The sequence below is a fragment of the Amblyomma americanum genome, chromosome 10 (assembly GCF_052857255.1).
Source record: "Amblyomma americanum isolate KBUSLIRL-KWMA chromosome 10, ASM5285725v1, whole genome shotgun sequence".
NCBI classification, from domain to species: Eukaryota; Metazoa; Arthropoda; class Arachnida; order Ixodida; family Ixodidae; genus Amblyomma; species Amblyomma americanum.
In genome coordinates this window covers 76,060,988-76,078,477 of record NC_135506.1, presented here as the reverse complement: position 1 = coordinate 76,078,477, position 17,490 = coordinate 76,060,988, and the positions used below count along the sequence as shown (strand labels likewise).

Sequence of the window (17,490 nt, the reverse complement as noted above, 5' to 3'; positions counted from 1 at the left end):
AGGCGAATCGTTTTAGGAATGTCGTCACCATTGGTATCGTGGACCGGAACGCGCTTGAGAGCTTGAGCAACATCAGGACGCTCGGCGGCATCAGCGTTCATTCCTATGTCCTTCTAAGGAGTGGCACTACGGCAGGCGTCATTTGCGATGTCGATGTAGTCATCCGCGACTCTGATCTGCCCATGTTGATTCAACCAGCTACCGACGGTGTAGCCATACTGCAAACTCAGTGCCTTGGAAGGACAAAGTGCATCAAGTTGACCTTCCATTTAAGGGGACTGCATTCCGTCGTACGTGAAGGTTGGGCACTTTCGACATGCAGTTCGGCCTTTCGTCCCGAAGCCTCTCCAGTGCCGGAAATGCATGAAGAAAGGACACGTCAGTAGTGTGTGCAATTTCCCCATCGCGTGCCCACGGTGTACTCAGCCACACAGCGGCGATTCTTGCCGGGCAGCAGTCCTTACGTGTGCCATTTGCCGCGGCCCTCATGATGCTGCCTCCAAAGATTGTCCTTGCCTGAAACGGGAAAGGGCGATTCTGAAACAAATGACAAGAGACAATTCCACACACAGAGAAGCTGCCGCTAAGGTGCGACGACGTCGTCCCCTTCGTCACAGACCTTAAAGTCGAGAGAGCATTGGAAAGGATCGTCCAAGGATTTCCGCAACTTGTCCTCCTCCTCCGCATACTACTTTAAGGATTGGGAGCAATATGACTGGCGAGGCACAGACTGTTGTCGCAGACGGGCCTTGGCCATCCCTGCCTGAGCTACACACACCCGCAGTGACCAAGCGGGTATTGCGTACTCAGTCCCGAGCCCATTGCTAGCCAAGCACAAGCCTCAACTCCGGTCCAAGACCGGGACCGCCAAGTGACTTGGCCATCGCTCCCGAAGCACCCACCCCCAGCACCGCGCACCCCAGTGTGTTGAGCCTACTGCTGCTCGGGTAGTAGGCCAGAAACCGGGCCAGGTCGCAGACGAGCAAGTGATTGCAATCCTAAAGCCAATCGTGAATGCCATGCGTGTGCTGCTTTCCAGCATGCACGTACCAGCTGCACAGAATGCACTGCAGATGCTGGATTTGTTTAATCCAAAGCTTGCAGCTGTTCAATAGCTGGCACAACGCATCCTCCAGCCTCATCCTTCCGAGAAGTCCGATGCTTGCGTTGTCATCAACATTATCAGCCTCAACGGCAAGCAGCCTTTCTTGACACTGAAACGTCTGCGCTGCCTTGTGATGGAGGGCCCTCGATCTGTTCCAGGCCGCAGCAGTCGGCAGCCCTCAAGGTGTGCAGGCTACAGCTGCGGTGGCCTGTGGCATACAGTGCTTGTGTCATTGCCTGTCATGCGGTACGGACCGCAATTTTCTACTTATTCTTTTACGCCCCCTTCATCCCTCTCCCCTAGTGCAGGGTAGCCAACCGGAACATTTTACTGATTAACCTCCCTGCCTTTCCTCTACCACTTCTCTCTCTCTCTCTCTGCGCCGAACGTTTTGGGCCGACCACTCAAAAAGGCACAAACAGAGAATTGAAAAAGGACGTAATTTTCGCAGTGTAAAGACACTCAATATCGCTGCTCACAAAAAAGTCCTACTTCCAGAAGAAGCTCTCCGAGTACGAGAAAGTGACTCCATCTGTCAGAATTGCTACTGTCGGTTCAAGGAAGACATAGATGATATGCAGGCAGAATCAACCGAAACATTCGAAGAATTCCGCCCTGGGGAAGAAATCGTAGAAAATTGAAACTCCAGTGTCAACCTTACCCCCGAAATCTCGCCTTTAAAGCCACCGAGCGCTCTAAAAAACGCCTCAGACTTTCCTATGCAAAGCGAAAGTAGGTAGAGGTGGCAAGAGCTATGCTGACGAAAATCCGATCGGGGATACAGGCAGCATATAATACCCCAGAAACTTTGCGTGCGTCAGAAGAAAAATGTGCGCAATTGTGCAGCTGCTGGGAAGACAACCTACATGCTGCCTACAATAGGTGTACGTCATTTCAAGAGCGTTGCCAGCTGCTGACACTGCTACCACGCAACCTAACCGTGAAATATATGCAGGAAGTTATTCCAGGTGCAACGAAATACGTTACCCAAAAATCGAAGATGGTGGACGAAGAAGGCGTATGGTCAAAACAGGAGAGATAAACAAGATGCAGACTATAGCAGAAAGACATAACCACCGTTTTAGAATATTACACCTTGGATGAACTCGATTGCTCTAGACAGACTCCGAACAAAAAGGGTGTTTTGAGAATCGAAAAGGAGGGAGAGAAAGAATCGATACCTAAACGCTTCATGATGCGGCCCTTGCGAGAAGCATTCCACCTCTACAAGCAAGCTCACCCCGCCTCCCAGGTTGGCCTCACAAAATTCATATCCTTGCGTCCTAAGGGGGTGAAATGCTCGTACAGTGGCAAGTGTGTGTTTGCGTGTGCTGTGCAAAATTTCAGTTGTGCCTCGCGGGAATGCAGAACGCTCCCGGAAAGTCGCTTTCTCCCGAAGATATGCAGTCTCTGCGTATGCCAGGAACCTACTGCGTCATGTTTCCTCAGTAATTGTGAGCACTAGCTGTCCACAAAATGGCATTTTCACTTCGGAGAAATTTGAAAAGAGCAGTGAGGACATTGTGTTGATTGCTTCATGGAATTACGGTGAGATAGTTAAAAAAAACTCTAACCGCTTCATCATTTATGAGAGAATTTCTAATAAAGACCACGAAATTGATTCCCCAACTATATTAGATCTGTGCAAGCAAGAGCAATACTTGAAGAAAAACACAGCTGCAAGAGAGGTGCAATTGTTCTGCATTTTGATTTCCCCAGACCTGGACAGTTGTGCTTCCAGACGCAGTACAATCGTACCATTGGCAGAAAACGCAAGTCGTCGTGTTTGCCTGCGTTGTCACGTCAAGAAAATCGACTCGGAACTTCGCCGTTATTTCCGACGATCTGTCCCATGATTCAGCTCATGAATGCTGGAGTTGCTGAACTGCGTGGCCGATCCGTCGTAGACAAGGCAGGAGGGCCCTCACCGCAGGAAGCCAGCTGAGACACCGATCGATTTGCAGGCCGAGGTACTTCACCTGGTCCCGCCAAGTGAGCCCATCCCCACCGAGCCGCAGGGTGGTGATATGTGGCCGGAGCACTCTGGGGTGGTATAGCAGTGCCTCCGTCTTTGGTGGCGATACCATGAGGCCGATGGACGTCACGTAGGCCTGTGCAGCATCCAAGGCCCTGTGGAAGGATATTAGCATGGAGTGGATCCTCCTGGGTGTGCCCCTCACCCAGAGGGCCACGTCGTCTGCATGCATGGAGCACCGTACCCGGCGTGAGGACCTGGACCTGAGGGAGGCTGGCTGTCCTGTCATGGCCAGGTTAAATAGGAAGGGGCTCAGCTCTGAGCCTTGTGGTACCCCAGCTCCGACGGGCCGTGGGGAGCTTAGTTGCCCGCAAACACGAACCCGGAAGGTGCGGCACCGGAGGAAGGCTCGGACAAACGCCACCAGAGGTCCAGTAACTCCCAGACAGCTCAGGGCCTCATGGATGACACGTGTGGGAGGGTGTCGAAGGCAGCCTGTACATCCAGCAGGACCAGCATGACAGCGTCCCCTTCGTGTCGGGCATCTCCCAGGGTGGAGACCAGGTCGGTGATGGAGTCCGCAGTGCACCTGCCTCTTCTGAAGGCCGTTAGCTGCTCGGGCAGGAAATTAGTGACCCTAGTGCGGGACAGGAAGGTTGCCTCCATGGTCTTGCAGGCTGCTGAGGTCAGGGAGACTGGCCTGTAGGAGGACAGCAGGTGCTTGGATTTCCGTGGCTTGAGGATGGGTACGACTACGGCCGTCAGCCAGTCCTCGGGGAGAGTTGCCGTGCCCCGGATGGTGTTGATGGACTCGAGGAGACGGGCTCTCTCTGGGGTGTGCAGGTCCCGAAGCATCTGGTGACTAATGCCGTCTGCCCCCGGAGCCGTCCGCCTTCGCGGGCGGTCCAAGACTGCCCGCACCTCCTGGGCCGTGATAACGGCATAGCACGTGGCCATGATTTCGACCAGTACATCTGGACATCTGGGGATGGGGGAGGGCTGCAGTGGTGCTGGGACTGGACAGGGCTGGCGACTGGTCCGCCAGGAGGGGGTGAACTGGTCGGCCACCAGCTCAGCCAGGTCCTCGGCACTGATGGCCCTTGAGATGGCAATAGCCAAGATAGGACGCCTGGGGATCGCTGGTTGGAGCTGAATCCTCCATGGCCTGAGGAGGGGAGCCCCGCAACAAGGGAGCCTCGGAAGGGCAAAGATGCCCACGCGCGTGCACCTCGTGGCAGCGGGCAGCTAGAACGGCCGGGCGGCTGGCGAGGGCAGCGGAATACGTGGTCCGATGTTCGAAGCAGGGCTGCATGAAGCACAAGCGCAAATCACGCACACAAACAAGGAAGCCTCGGAAGGGGCAGAGTACGACCTTGCGGGTGCACCACGTGGCAGCGGGCGGCTCGACGAGAGAGGGCCGGGCGGCTGGCGATGACAGCGGAGCACGTGGTCCGATGTTTGGGGCAGGGGCCAACGCAGGGGCGGCGTGTAGTACAGGCACAGCCACGCACACACACAAACAAGGGAGCCTCGGAAGGGGCAGAATACGACCACGCGGGTGCACCACATGGCCGCGGTTAGCTCTGGCTGGCGGGGAAAGCGGAACACGTGGTCCGATGATCGAAGCAGGGCCAACGCGTAGCACAGGTAGCGGTGCGCTCGGACAGGTGGGAGAGACCGCGAAGCGTGCGCGCTCGGACTCTACCGCTACGCCTAAACCTTCGTCGCGTCGAGGGGCTCCATCATGAAGCCCACGTGCCTCGGGCATGTTAGCCGCGAACCGAGCACATTGAGGACGATGCAACGATCTATCAGCCTCAACGCCCGGCCCTGTGATCGCGTCATTCTGACCAGGCGGCTGGTGGCACTGGAGCGCGCCACACAGGAGATGCAACTAGTGCTCCTATATACAGGAACACTAGGTGCAACATGCCAGCCTGACCCCGGCTCAAGCGGTTGCGTCGGTGCAGGCTCTGCACCTCCTTGGACCGAGCAGGCAGCAGCCACCACGTGGTTCCACTGCTGCACCACACCCTGCGGCCACGGAAGCTACGGCGGGCCTCCCCATTACCATCCACGGGGCCCAGGAGACCGACTCAGGGAGAGCAGCCGTGGTCTCGGACCTGGGGAACGAGGCCATGGATGAAACAACCCACCGAAAGTGCCGTCGCTCGCCTTCCCCATCAGCGGGAAACAACGATGGCGGTCATGGCCGCTGTAGGCAACCACGTGGCGCGGCAAAACGCGATGCAGGTGGCCTCGCCTCGTCCCCTGGCGGGACCGCATTCCAGGGGGCCCCCAGCAGAAAAACCACTGGCATTGCTGCTCCCCCCCCCCCACCACGCACTCATTGTGATGACACCCCCCTCCTAGCTCAGCCTCGCCCTGGCGGGCGCGAGGGGAGAGGGACCCACCGACCCGGAAGGCAGCCCCTCTTCCACGCAGGCTGCCGGGGCGCCTGTTAAATTCCCAACTTCCGGATCGGAACCGATGGGTCAGCGGGATGACGCTGCCGGGGAAGCCGAGCTGTCTGCTAGCTGCCCACTCTCTCCCATCCAGCAGCAGGCACCGAGTAGCCTCATCCTTTGGAAGCAAGCCACGCCGCGGGCCCAGTGGCGACGCAAAGCTGCCACCGCGGTGCAGGTCCCGGACGACGTCCACGGGACCGTCCTCTTTCGCCCAGCCCAGCGAGACGCGGCCTTCTCGCGAGAACAAGGTTAGGAGCTGGCGGAGGAGCTTGGACCGCGGCCTGGAGTCTTGGCTATCCGCTTCAACACCCGGCGTGGTGTTGGGGCGGTGGACGCGGGGAGTGCGGCCACCCTGTACGAGCTGCTCGGCATCTCGCTCATCCTCGGAGTGGCAGAGAGCGCGAGGGAGCCCGCCCCCAGAACCACTGCTCGGGCCTCGTGTTCGGAGTGGACGGGCGCCGAACGGTGGCAGAGCTGCTCGCCGCAACTGACTCAGCCGTGCCGATAGTGTCGGCATCGCGGTCTGACAGCACATTGCCAGATTTGCGGCGCCGGTGCATCCGCACACATCTCTATGTGCGGGACAGTCCGTTTTTTTCATGAACAGAGGGGGGCATTACTGAGATGTCCCGTTCCGTCCACGGCGCAGACCATAGAGTTTCTTACTATTAACTAGAGGGAAAGCTGGAGCCCCGCCTATGGGAGTTTGCATGGAGCTTCCTCGAGTCCACCTGTACCACCATGGGCGCTCTAAGCATCAGGGGGCGGAGAGCTACCGTCTGAGAACTACCACTTTTGGGCAAAAAATAATGAAAAACCAAACGTTGTTCGATAATAAAGAATGTCCTATCATTCTGTATCCTGTCTATAAATCGTAACGAACGAGCAGAAAAGCATGTAAATGCAAAGTTTGCTCCAAATAAGCGATGGCTTGCTCTCCTATTAGCCAAGCATTGCAGATCACAAAAGCCAATATTGTCGTGTGTGTTATGATTTTGCACTTAATGTCATCTTCAACCAGCGGGCTGCCGATCGACGGTGAGGAGGTAGAAGCTCGGCAGAACTCGCTCGTGAGCCCGGCCGCGACCTCTTGGCCTGTCTCTGGCGCCTGCTCCTATGGTCCTGGTCCCCCATTCTGCCTTCGACCCGCGTCTTCTGGACGACCCGTGATTCTGATGGAGGTGCCATCTTATGCAACGTCATCCCGTGCCTCCCGCTTCGCAGAGTCTCATTCCCAGCCCAGGCCCTCACCCCTCTGCTGAGGAGGACGAAATCCATGCCAGCCGGCGACGTCAAAGACTCAGCCCCGAATTCGGCATCTTGCCGCACATTACCACAAGACCCGTGCCAGCACTGCACATGGCTCGATCCACCGTGAGCCAAGGCCAGCAGACCGATTGTTCACCCGCACCTGCTGTGGTTTACCTCGCCGTCGCTCCTTGTTCCGCTGTCCCGTTCCGTGGCAAAACCTCCGAAGACATCGACGATTGCCTTCAACACTATGAACGCGTGGCCCGCCACAACGGCTGAACTCCGGAACATTGCCTCTGTCTTGGGGGAACTGCCCGTCACTGGTACAAGAACCACGAGACACCCTTACATCGTGGGATACCTGCAAGACTCATCTGCGAAACACTTTCGCACACCAGCATCGCCGCCAACGCGCAGAGGACCTCTTGCAAACCAGGTTCCAGGGCCCCGACGAAACCTTCACTAGTTTCGTCGAAGACGTGTTGCGAGTGCCCGAGCCGACCCCCGAGCCACCGAGGAAAAGAAGGTGCGCTCTCTTATGCGGGGCGTCAAGTCCGTCATTTTTGGCGGCCTCATTCGGGATCCTGCCACAACCGTGGCCGAGTTTATCTCCGAGGCGACTAACATGGAGCGTGCCCTGGCTGCCAGAGCCGATCATTATCGTCGGCTTGCTGGAGTTTCCAATAGTTCCAGTCTTTTCGCTGACCACCCGGCGGCTTACCGTGTCGATGCCATGCACCTACGCGAGGTCATCCGTGAAGTTGTCAGGGAGGAACTTCGGAAGTATTTGCCATCCACCGATTGCGCATCTCCGTCCCCCTTCACAAAGGTCGTACGAGAAGTGCAACGTGCACTTCATCCTCGCTGCCCCGTCACCCCTCCTCCAGCACAGCCCACCGTGACGTACGCCTCCGTGGTCCGTCGCTCCTCGCCGCCAATGGTCGACCACCCATCCCCAGCTCCACAGTCACTACAGCCTCCTGCGCCTGGCGACACCCTTCGTTTCCAACAGCTTGGATCAAGCAAACCCGACGCGTGTAGGACTGCCAATGACCGTCCGCTATGCTTCCACTGTGGGGAGGCCGGTCACATCTATCGCCGCTGCCCTTATCGGGAGCTCGATCTTCGCGGATTCCGGCGAGATGCACCCCGCCCAAAGTACGGCGAGCAGCCTCGTGAAATTGAGGAATTTTTGCGCCATTCCCCACCACCTGAGCGGCCTTCTCGTCGTGCGTTTCGCTCGCCGCCAACGCGCCGGCTGGATTCCCTTCGCGACCTCCGCGGAAACCCCTCTCCTCGTTGGGAAAACTAAGCCCGGCGACGCCTGGAAATGGCGTTGCCGACCCCGAATCTGTGAAATAGCCTCTACGCACGACGTCCCGCTCCCACTCACCTACCGACGACGACCTATCCGCCGATGCTTTCACCGCCTCTGCTCGTCCGGTGTACAATAATCTTCGCGTACTTATCGACGACCACGCCACAACGGCCCTCGTCGACACCGGCGCCGAGTACTCCGTTGTGAGCGGGGAGCTGTCCCGCCGCCTTCGCAAGGTACTCACGCAGTGGGATTGCCCACAAATCCGAACCGCCGGAGGCCACCTCGTCACCACAGTCGGCCGCCGCACTTCTCGTGTTGAGATTAACGGTCTCACGTGCACCGTTGCCTTCGTCGTCTTGCAGCGCTGCTTGAGAGATATTATTCTCGGTATGGATTTTCTGAGCGAGTTCGGCGCTGTTATCGACCTCGCCGACTGCCGCCTCACCGTTCGTCAACCTTCTCTTGACCCGCCGAGCTCCGAGCCGACGTTCTCCGAGGCGCGCATCTTAGCGGACCACGTCACCTTGCCGCCTGAATCGAGCGTGTTTCTCCTGGTAGGGTCCGCACCGGTTGCCTCTGGCGAAGTCCTTCCTGAAGGCAGTGTGCAGCTGCTTCTTGACAGGAGCATTGGTGTTGCTAGAGGTGTCACGCGGCTTTACTCTGGCAGCGCCCAAGTCCTCGTCACCAGTTTTTGCGGCGCTCCGCAGCACCTCACCAAGGGCACAGTAATCGGCCTCATCGAGCGCCTCAGCGCCCCTGTCGATGCTGAGACCCCCTCTGCGGCTCCTTCTTCTCCGCCCCCTCCTCAGCCCTCCGTGCCTCCTTTAGATGTCAGCATTGCCCCGCAACTCTCTGCTCAGGAGAGAGATGAGCTCCTCGCTCTGCTGGGTGAGTTCTACGACTGCTTTTCTATGTCAGCCGGGGTTCGCCAGATGCCAATAGCAAAGCACGGAATATTTACCGACGACGCTGTCCATCCTGTTTGTCAGTCACCTTATCGGGTTTCGTTAAAAGAACGTGAAAGAATACATCAAGTGCTCGAAATGTTGGCCGATGACATTATCCAACCATGTCAAGCCCTTGGGCTGCTCCGGTGGTGCTGGTGATGAAAAAAAACGGCACCCTTCGCTTTTGTGTTCACTACCGGCGCCTCAAAAGAGTCACGAAGAAGGACGTATATCTACTTCCGTGCATCGATGACGCGCTTGACCACCTACGCCATGCCCGTTACTTTTCATCCATCGACCTTAAAAGTGGGTATTGGCAGATAGAAACCGATGAGCGCGACAGAGAAACGACGGCTTTCATCAACTCGGATTGACTGTATGAGTTCAAGGTGATGCCTTTCGGACTCTGTACTGCTCCAGCGACCTTCCAGCGCGTTATGGACACCGTGTTCACCGGCCTCAAATGGCGAACATGCCTTGTCTACCTTGATGATGTCATTTTTCCAGCACGTTTCAAAACATCTTGTTCGCCTAAAAGCAGTCCTGCAGGCTATCAGAAACGCCGGCCTCACCCTCAAGCCTACGAAGTGCCAGTTTGCCAATGACGAACTGAAATTTCGGGGTCACGTCGTCAGTCATTAAGGCGTCCGTCCTGATCCCGACAAAAAAGTAGCCGTCGCTTCCTGCCCGACGACATCAGACAAGAACGCCGTGCGGAGGTTCCTGGGCCTCTGCGCTTACTACAGACGCTTTGTTCCCAACTTTTCGGATATCGCCGCGCCGCTTACCCGCCTCAAGAAGGAGTCCGTCCCATTCCAGTGGTCCTGTGAAGAGCAGCTTGCATTTGACCATCTAAAACGACGCCTGCAGGCTTCCTCTGTCCTAGGCCATTTTGATTAGGACGCCGCGACAGAAGTACACACTGACGCTAGTAACACGGGCATCGGGACCATCCTGATCCAGCACCAGAACGGCGCCGAACGTGTCATCGCATACGCCAGTCGTGTTTTGTCCAAGGCGGATACCAATTACTCGACCACCGAAGAAGAATGCCTCGCAGTAATTTGGGCGATCACAAAGTTCAGACCCTATCTGTTTGGACGCCCATTCCAGGTGGTCACAGACCACCACTCTCTGTGCTGGCTGACCAATCTAAGGGCCCTGCAGGCCGACTTGCGCGGTGGGCCCTTCGACCGAAAGAATTCGACGCTACGATCGTCTATAAGTCTGGTCGCAGACACACTGATGCTGACCGCCTTTCCCGCGTTCCCGTTGAATCCGCGCCTGCTGATACGGATGACGACTATGAGATCTTCTTAGGAGCTCTAAGTACCGACAATATGGCGGCGCGGCAGCGACTCGACCCCGACCTTCGCGACGTGGTCTCACATTTGGAGGGTCAATGAGGCATAGTTCCTCGCCCTTTTGTACGCATAGTACGTAATTTACGCCTTCGAGACAACATTTTTTATATAAAGAACTTTGCCCTGAGCCCGAGGTCATGGCTTTAGTTGTGCCCATTGATCTACGCGACGAAATTATAGAAGCGCCTCATGATGACCCCCTCCTCGGGACACTTGGGGCTCAGTCGAACGCTCGCGCGAATACGTTCCAAGTACTATTAGCCACAACTTGGCAAGACCGTCCGCCATAACACCAAGGCCTGACGCGAGTGTCAACGGCGCAAGACTCCACCCGTGAAGCATGCGGGACTCCTTCACCCCATCATTCCACCGCTCAGTCCGCTCCAGCAGATCGGTATGAACCTACTCGGATCTTTTCCGAAGTCGCAATCGGGCAACCGATGGATCGTTGTTGAGACGGACTACCTCACGCTGTATGCCGAATCACGCGCTCTGCCGATATCAACGGCTTGGGATGTGGCAAAGTTTTTCGTCGAGTCCGTCGTACTTCGACACAGTGCCCCAGAGGTCTGATAACTGATCGTAGTGCCGCATTTACGTCTCAACTTATCTCACAGATACTGAGCTGAAGCCACACCGATACCGCAAAACTACCGCATACCACCCGCAAACAAACGGACTGACCGAGCGCCTTAACAAGACCTTGGCTGACATGCTCTCAATGTATGTCGACATCGAGCACCGAGCCTGGGACGAAGTGTTACCGCACGTAACTTTTGCATACAACTCTGCGGTTCAAGAAACCACCGTATTTTCGCCATTCCGCCTGGTGCATGGCCGGGAAGTCGTTACCATGCTCGACACTATGCTGCCCCACCAGCAAGACGTCTACGCTCACGCCGATGCTCAACTTGCGGAAGAAGCCCGACAGTTGGCCCGCCTTCGCATACAAGCCCGCCAGCAAATCGATGCTCGCCGATACAACCAAGGACACCGTGATGTTCAGTTCAATCCTGGTGATCGAGTGTGGGAGTGGACTCCAATTCGGCGCCGTGGTCTTAGCGAGAAGCTGCTGAAACAATACTTTGGCCCGTACGAAGTGATTCGCCGTATAGGCGAGTTAAATTACGAGATGCTGCCGATCGTGACGCGAGCGTCACGTCGCCAGCCTGGTCTGAAGTTATTCACGTAGCTCGCCTAAAGCGTACTGTAGCCGCTCGGAGCACGTGGCCTAGATCTTCGCGCTCTGCACATGTTTTTCAGCCTTAATTTTGCCTCTCTGCGCATCGGGACGATGCGCCTTTCGGGAGGGAAGCAGTGCCGTGTGTGTTATGATTTTGCACTGAACGTCATCTTCAACCAGCGGGGTGCCGATCGACGGTGAAGAGGTAGAAGCTCGGCAGAACTCGCTCGTGAGCCCGGCCGCGACCGCTTTGCCTGTCTCTGGCGCCTGCTCCTGTGGTACTCGTCCCCCATTGTTCCTTCCACCCGCGTCGTCTGAACGACCCGTGACAATATTTCGTGCTTAACAGGCGCAATTTTAAAAAGAAATGTGTTGTTTTTAAATGTTGTCGCTTCAACATTTTAAAAGGTTTTTTCACAGCATTACGGAAAACAAAAACGTTTTATTGGCGTCGTGTGCGGTTGCGTTTTCGCTATACTATGGCTTTTGCAGACTACTTTTACGCCGAAGTCGTCTTCGCGCGCCGTAGATACGGAATGGGACATCTCAGTAACGCCACACTGTGTTCCTGAAAAAAAACCTACTGTCCCGCACCAAGTAGCTCATCGCCTCAGCGCGCCCATGGAGGTTCAGGTGCAGCGCCGCCATCTTTCCCTCTAGTTAATAGCAAGAAACTCTATGCCGCAGACGCTTTGGCGCAAACGTAGTGCACAAAAGCCATAGTAGCTAAAACGCAACAGCACACGACGCAAATAAACGGTTTCTGCTTCTTTAAATGTCAATAAAAAACCTCTTAAAGTGTTCAAGCGACAAAACTTTTTTCAAGAACATATTTTTTAAAAAGTGCCTGTTAAGCACGAAATGTTGGCTTTTGTTGTCTGCAATACTTGGCCAATAGGAGAGCAAGCCACCGCTTATTTTGGGCAAACTTTATATTTACAAGGTTTTCTGCTCGTGTGTTGGAATTTGTAGACAGGACATTGAATGCCAGGACATTCTTGGTTATCGAACAACGTTTGTTTTTTCATTATTGTTTGGCCAAAAGCTGTGGTTCTGCAGTCGGTAGCTCACCGCCTCATGATGCTTAGAGCGCCCATGGTCACGGAGGAAAAAAACTTTTTTCCTCCATGCCCATTGTGGTTCAGGTGGTCTTGAGGAAGCTCCATGCAAACTCCCATAGGCGGTCGCCAGCTTTCCCTCTAGTTAATAGTAAAAACTCCATGGCCCCAGGTATGTTATTGACCATTCACCAAAACGCCAGGAAACACGAGTCAAAACACGCTATGCAAGCGCGAAAGTATAGGGACCCCATCCTAAAGTTTGCCGCGCGACGACAGAGTCGTCCTCCTCTCGTAGCGACGGAATTCTGAAGCCTCGATCGGGCACGACAGCGCCGGGGGGCTCAGACGCCGTGCTCGCGTGCTGCGCGCGCCCGTCTCCTCGCGGGCGCGGCGGATGCGAGCACAGCCTGACGACTGCACAGTGCGCCGTTTATGTCCATCGGTGGGCAGTTTTTACGCGGTGATCGAAGTATCACGCTGCACTGTCGTTGCATAAAGGTGGGGAAGCGCCTTGCTTGTCTTGTGTGCTTCCCTGGAATGACGCATTTGCTTACTGCCGTGTGTGCTGTGAACAGAAATTACCCAAGTTGTAGGGATCGTTCAATGCGAAGTAGCGGTGCATTATTGATTAAAAATAATTCTAATGATCCATCACCTGCGGCAACAGGACAGAGAGCTGGCGGGCACTTATTAAATGTGCACTTTGTCGGCCAACACCATGTAAACTTGCAGCGCATAAAACTGCGAAGGTGAAGATGGCAGACACGATTCCACATGTGAACTAACCCTGTGTCTCTGTCCTACACACGCGTAGCAGTGTGGCTCTGCAAATTACAGAGTGTAGACCTCGGGCGGCCGCGCAATACTGTTACGTGCCACGTTGATGCTCATGGGAACTGAGTTGTGCCAGTGGTTTGTGAGTTTAACGTCCTAAGGCTGCATGTAGATTATGCGCAAAGCCATTTTTGAAGGGCTCCTGAACAGCAGATATTATTTTTAGATATCCGTATAGTAAATACGCCATCTGCTGTAAATACGACCATATGACAGAAGCGGCTAGGCGAGCGCGACGCCGGTATGCGAACGGCAATGCGTTACCATATAGGTCGCATAAGCCGCAAGCCCATGCTAACACTCTCAAAGTTCAACCGAATGGGATTCATTAATGCGCACCGACATCGCGAAATACGCTTTCGTATTTCGCACAAATCTAAACGCGGCGCGATTTGACCTGGGGTGAGCAGCATAGCACCAAAGCTATTGAAGCACCGCGGAAAGGGAAAAGAAAAAGGCAGCAGAATCATGTCACCAGCACACAAGGCGGAAGCAAGCAGATCGAGCCGAGCTAGCACAGTTAGAAGACACGAGAAACGCGAAACGCATTCGTGCCAGTTTCGTTCGAAGCTAGGCTAAATTTCAGTGTTCACTTCGTACACCGCGTGGTTATGCGCTCTGGGCACTAAACCAGGGCGCGACGAAAACAGCGCCATTTTGGATTGTTTGCTTGACGCCGCGCACACGAGCTGCTCCCTCTCTAAAGCACGAAAGCGTGAGCAAAATTTTCGCAGCAGTGTCAAAGCACGAGAAAAACTCTCGAGCGGGCGCGGTCCTCTCATAACGGCGTCCATGCACGAGCAGAGAGAGCATAGCGCGCGCGAAGCAAGCTCCTCTCACAACGGCGCCGAAGCGCTGTGCCCCCGCGATATGGGTGGCAGAAATCGAGCACATTCCCCCCACAAAGCCACAAGAAGAAGCCAGAAAGAACGAGTGCGCGCGCGAAACTAGTTTCCTTCACGCGCGGGCGAGGCAACGCACACAAGTCAGTGGCAGTGTTGCCACGACACATAAAAAAATAGTAGTAGATTTTTTCGCGAAAAATCAGTAAAAATCAGTAGATTTTTAATTTAAATTTTTGTACTCAGTTTATGAGCCCACGAATTCAGCGCTTATATTAGTACTCTGCTGTTGTATTGTAGCTTCTAAGAAATAGTACAAAAATTGGCCACGAGATTCTTGGCAATACTTTTGAAAAACCCGGGGATCCAGAGAGCCATTGTCAAGCACGAAGTGAAAAACAGTGAAGCCCTCTGATGGCATATTCAAAGGCGTTAGATGGTAGTTAGTACCTGAAATCTTTAGAGTATAGTATCTTCCAGACAGGGGTGATTGGGAGATCGCTGGGCGAGGCCTCCGCGCTGCAGTGGACATAAATATAGGTTGATCACGATGACGACGATCCAGAAATAAGAAAACATGAGTCCCTTATAGCTTACGCAAATAAACTTTATTGCGCGTGAACAGGCAACTTCAAAACGGCCATGTATATGACTAGATATGCTGTGAAATTCCACAAGTGGCTGTGCCAGCAAAGCCGCATTAAATACTCTCATGCTTAACCTTGTGCCAGTCGTCCATTCTCCTTATCAGTGGCCTGTCAATGTTGAAGCTGTGACATGCTGAAGACGTCATCAGGCGTTTCGTGTGCAGAAGGCCACAGATAGTCTCCGTGCAAAGCTTGTTCCGGAGTTTTGTCTTCAGGTTGTTTACAGCAGAAAATACCCGCTCAACTGCTGCACTGGAATGCGGTAAGCACAGTATAGCCGTCACAAACTCGGTCAATGCAGGAAAAGCGGCGCTTCCATCACAATGTTTTTGAGAAAACACGACTCCCCAGAACTCGTGCAACGAGGTATCTTCGCTTGTAGGGATATCAGCGTTTCTTAAGTATCGCCATTCGGTATCCAAAGATTGCAAGCCTTTGCCGGAGACTAAATTCGGAAAGGCTTGCGCCAGTGGTGCAATTGACGCTGCCTTCCCCGTCACGGACACAGTAGGATCTAGGAGTTCGAGATGTTTTAAAACCGGATCTTGAAAAGGGATACGCTTCAGAATTTGGTCGACACTCTCAATGTAAAAATCAAGGCACCTTAAGCGGAAGAATTGACGTTGCTCAGTGGTAACTGAACATTCTCCGGATGACAAGAATGCAGTTGCTTGACCGCCGAGTACATGTCTTCCAAAGACACAAAGCATTTGGGGTTCTTGAATTCAACTTTTGCCACCTCAACTCCCTGTGTGCAGGATCGCTTGAGATAACAATCCATAATTGTCCTCACGCAGGCTTCTGCACTTCTCAAGAGCTTGTGCAACTGTGGAGCATCACTTTGCATTTGTTTGTTCAAATTGTTAAAGAGAGGCAGAACGAAGCTGAGGAACATCAAAAACAACTTGTTCAGAGGATCCTGTAGCCTCCGGTAGATTGTTTCCGTTGCCAAAAGCCTGTCTGTGGAAACCGCAGATGCAAAGTATGCCTCTAGGGCATCATACTGCTCTAGAAAGCGGTCGACTGCAGCAAGCAATGAGAGCCACCTTGTTTGACTTGGATGAAGAAGTTTGTGCGGCTTTAGTTCAAGAAGAGCCTGAAATTTCTTCAACGTGCCCTCTCTTTTCGGACTTGAGTTGAAGTAACTGTAGACGTCCCGCACGAGATCTTCAACAACGCGTGGAAGTTTCGAACAAGCGTACGATGCGCACAAGTGAAAAGAATGACACGTGCACTTAAGAATGAACAAGCCGGGAATCTCCTTCTTCAGCAGTACCATCACAGAATGTTTACTACCCATCATGACACTTGCGCCGTCTGCAGCAAAGCCGACTAAATTTTCTTTATAAGGAATACCCGCTCTCTGAAAAGTACTTGTAAGGGCACTATAAAGGCCATTAGCACTCACATCCGTCACAGGGATGAGATCAAAGAAGGCATCAGTCACACTATCTTTTTCGAAAACCCTTGTAACAACACACAAGTGCTTGGCGCAGCTGACGTCCGTTGACTCGTCAACCATGACTGAAAATTTCTTCTCTCGAAGTAGCCTACACAGCCGCGATTTGCTCTCCTCGCCTGTCACAACCTTTGTTATCACTGATGTTTTTGTTCTGCTGCAGGCAATCTGCTTTGCAATATCGGAGTCCGGGCAAATTTTTTTCACCAGCTTTGGCAGATGGTCCATGACTGTAAATGGCACGTTATGCTCGGCGACAAACAAAGCCAATCTTACTTCAGCTTCTTTTACCTGTGAAGAGATAGCAATGCTAGGCATTGCTTGCATCAGCGTTGGCTGGGACATAAGCTTTCTTGTATTTTCTTCATGTTTCGCAGATTTCATGTGCCGTTCCAACAGTTTCTTGCCGGCAATTAGGTTCATGTCGCATGTTTTGCAGTACGCATAACGGTTGCTCTTCTTGCTTGGTTGCAGCCAACTTTGAAACGCTTTCTCATGCTCCCAAGCTTGCTTGTACTTTTGCTGGTATTTTCTTTTTTTCGGTTTTGGACTGCTCTTCTTCCGGTCTGAAGACTCTGAACTAGTGTCACTTCCACTTGTCATTATGCTGAAGCTTCCAAAACACCTGTAATGCAAGTACCAATGCACTTAATGAGGGGCAGATAAATGACATAAGTATGACTGGCTACTGCCACAAGCAATGTCACAACGCGCTGTCGCCTATCTGTGATGGTATGAAGGCATGCAGTCAGACAGGTTGACGAACTTGAACAATAAACTGTAACCAATTTAACCTGTGCTAGGTGTAAAAAGTGAAGAGAGCTCGGCGGCACAGCAAGCGCGATCGCCGAATTCATTCACCGGCTGCACCATTCCACTATGTCTACTGGCATCACCTCACTTCATAGAAGCTAAAACAATGTCGGCCGAGTAAGCAACAATTTCTTATTCTTACATACATATGCTTTCTTTACGGTTGAAGCGTGATAATTGAAAGCGCAGCATGTCAGTCATCAGCAATACGCAAGCAATA

General features: G+C 53.7%; 3 protein-coding genes across 3 annotated transcripts in view; 1 reads left to right on the top strand and 2 right to left on the bottom strand.

Annotated features, from left to right (window-relative positions):
* Nucleotides 1-17,490, bottom strand: part of LOC144108426 (ATP-dependent RNA helicase DHX30-like) — a 187,877-nt gene that overhangs the window by 68,463 nt on the left and 101,924 nt on the right. The gene's annotated exons all lie outside the window — the stretch shown is intronic.
* Nucleotides 11,153-11,623, top strand: LOC144108425 (uncharacterized). Its single transcript, XM_077641666.1, has one exon. The coding sequence runs from the start codon at nucleotides 11,153-11,155 to the stop codon at nucleotides 11,621-11,623; it is 471 nt and encodes a 156-aa protein (XP_077497792.1).
* LOC144108424 (zinc finger BED domain-containing protein 5-like) lies at nucleotides 15,603-16,880 on the bottom strand. Its single transcript, XM_077641665.1, has one exon. The coding sequence runs from the start codon at nucleotides 16,878-16,880 to the stop codon at nucleotides 15,603-15,605; it is 1,278 nt and encodes a 425-aa protein (XP_077497791.1).

Coding starts and splice junctions, on each gene's coding strand:
- LOC144108424 (XM_077641665.1), bottom strand. CDS start 16,880: ATGAACCTAATTGCCGGCAAGAAACTGTTGGAACGGCACATGAAATCT.
- LOC144108425 (XM_077641666.1), top strand. CDS start 11,153: ATGTATGTCGACATCGAGCACCGAGCCTGGGACGAAGTGTTACCGCAC.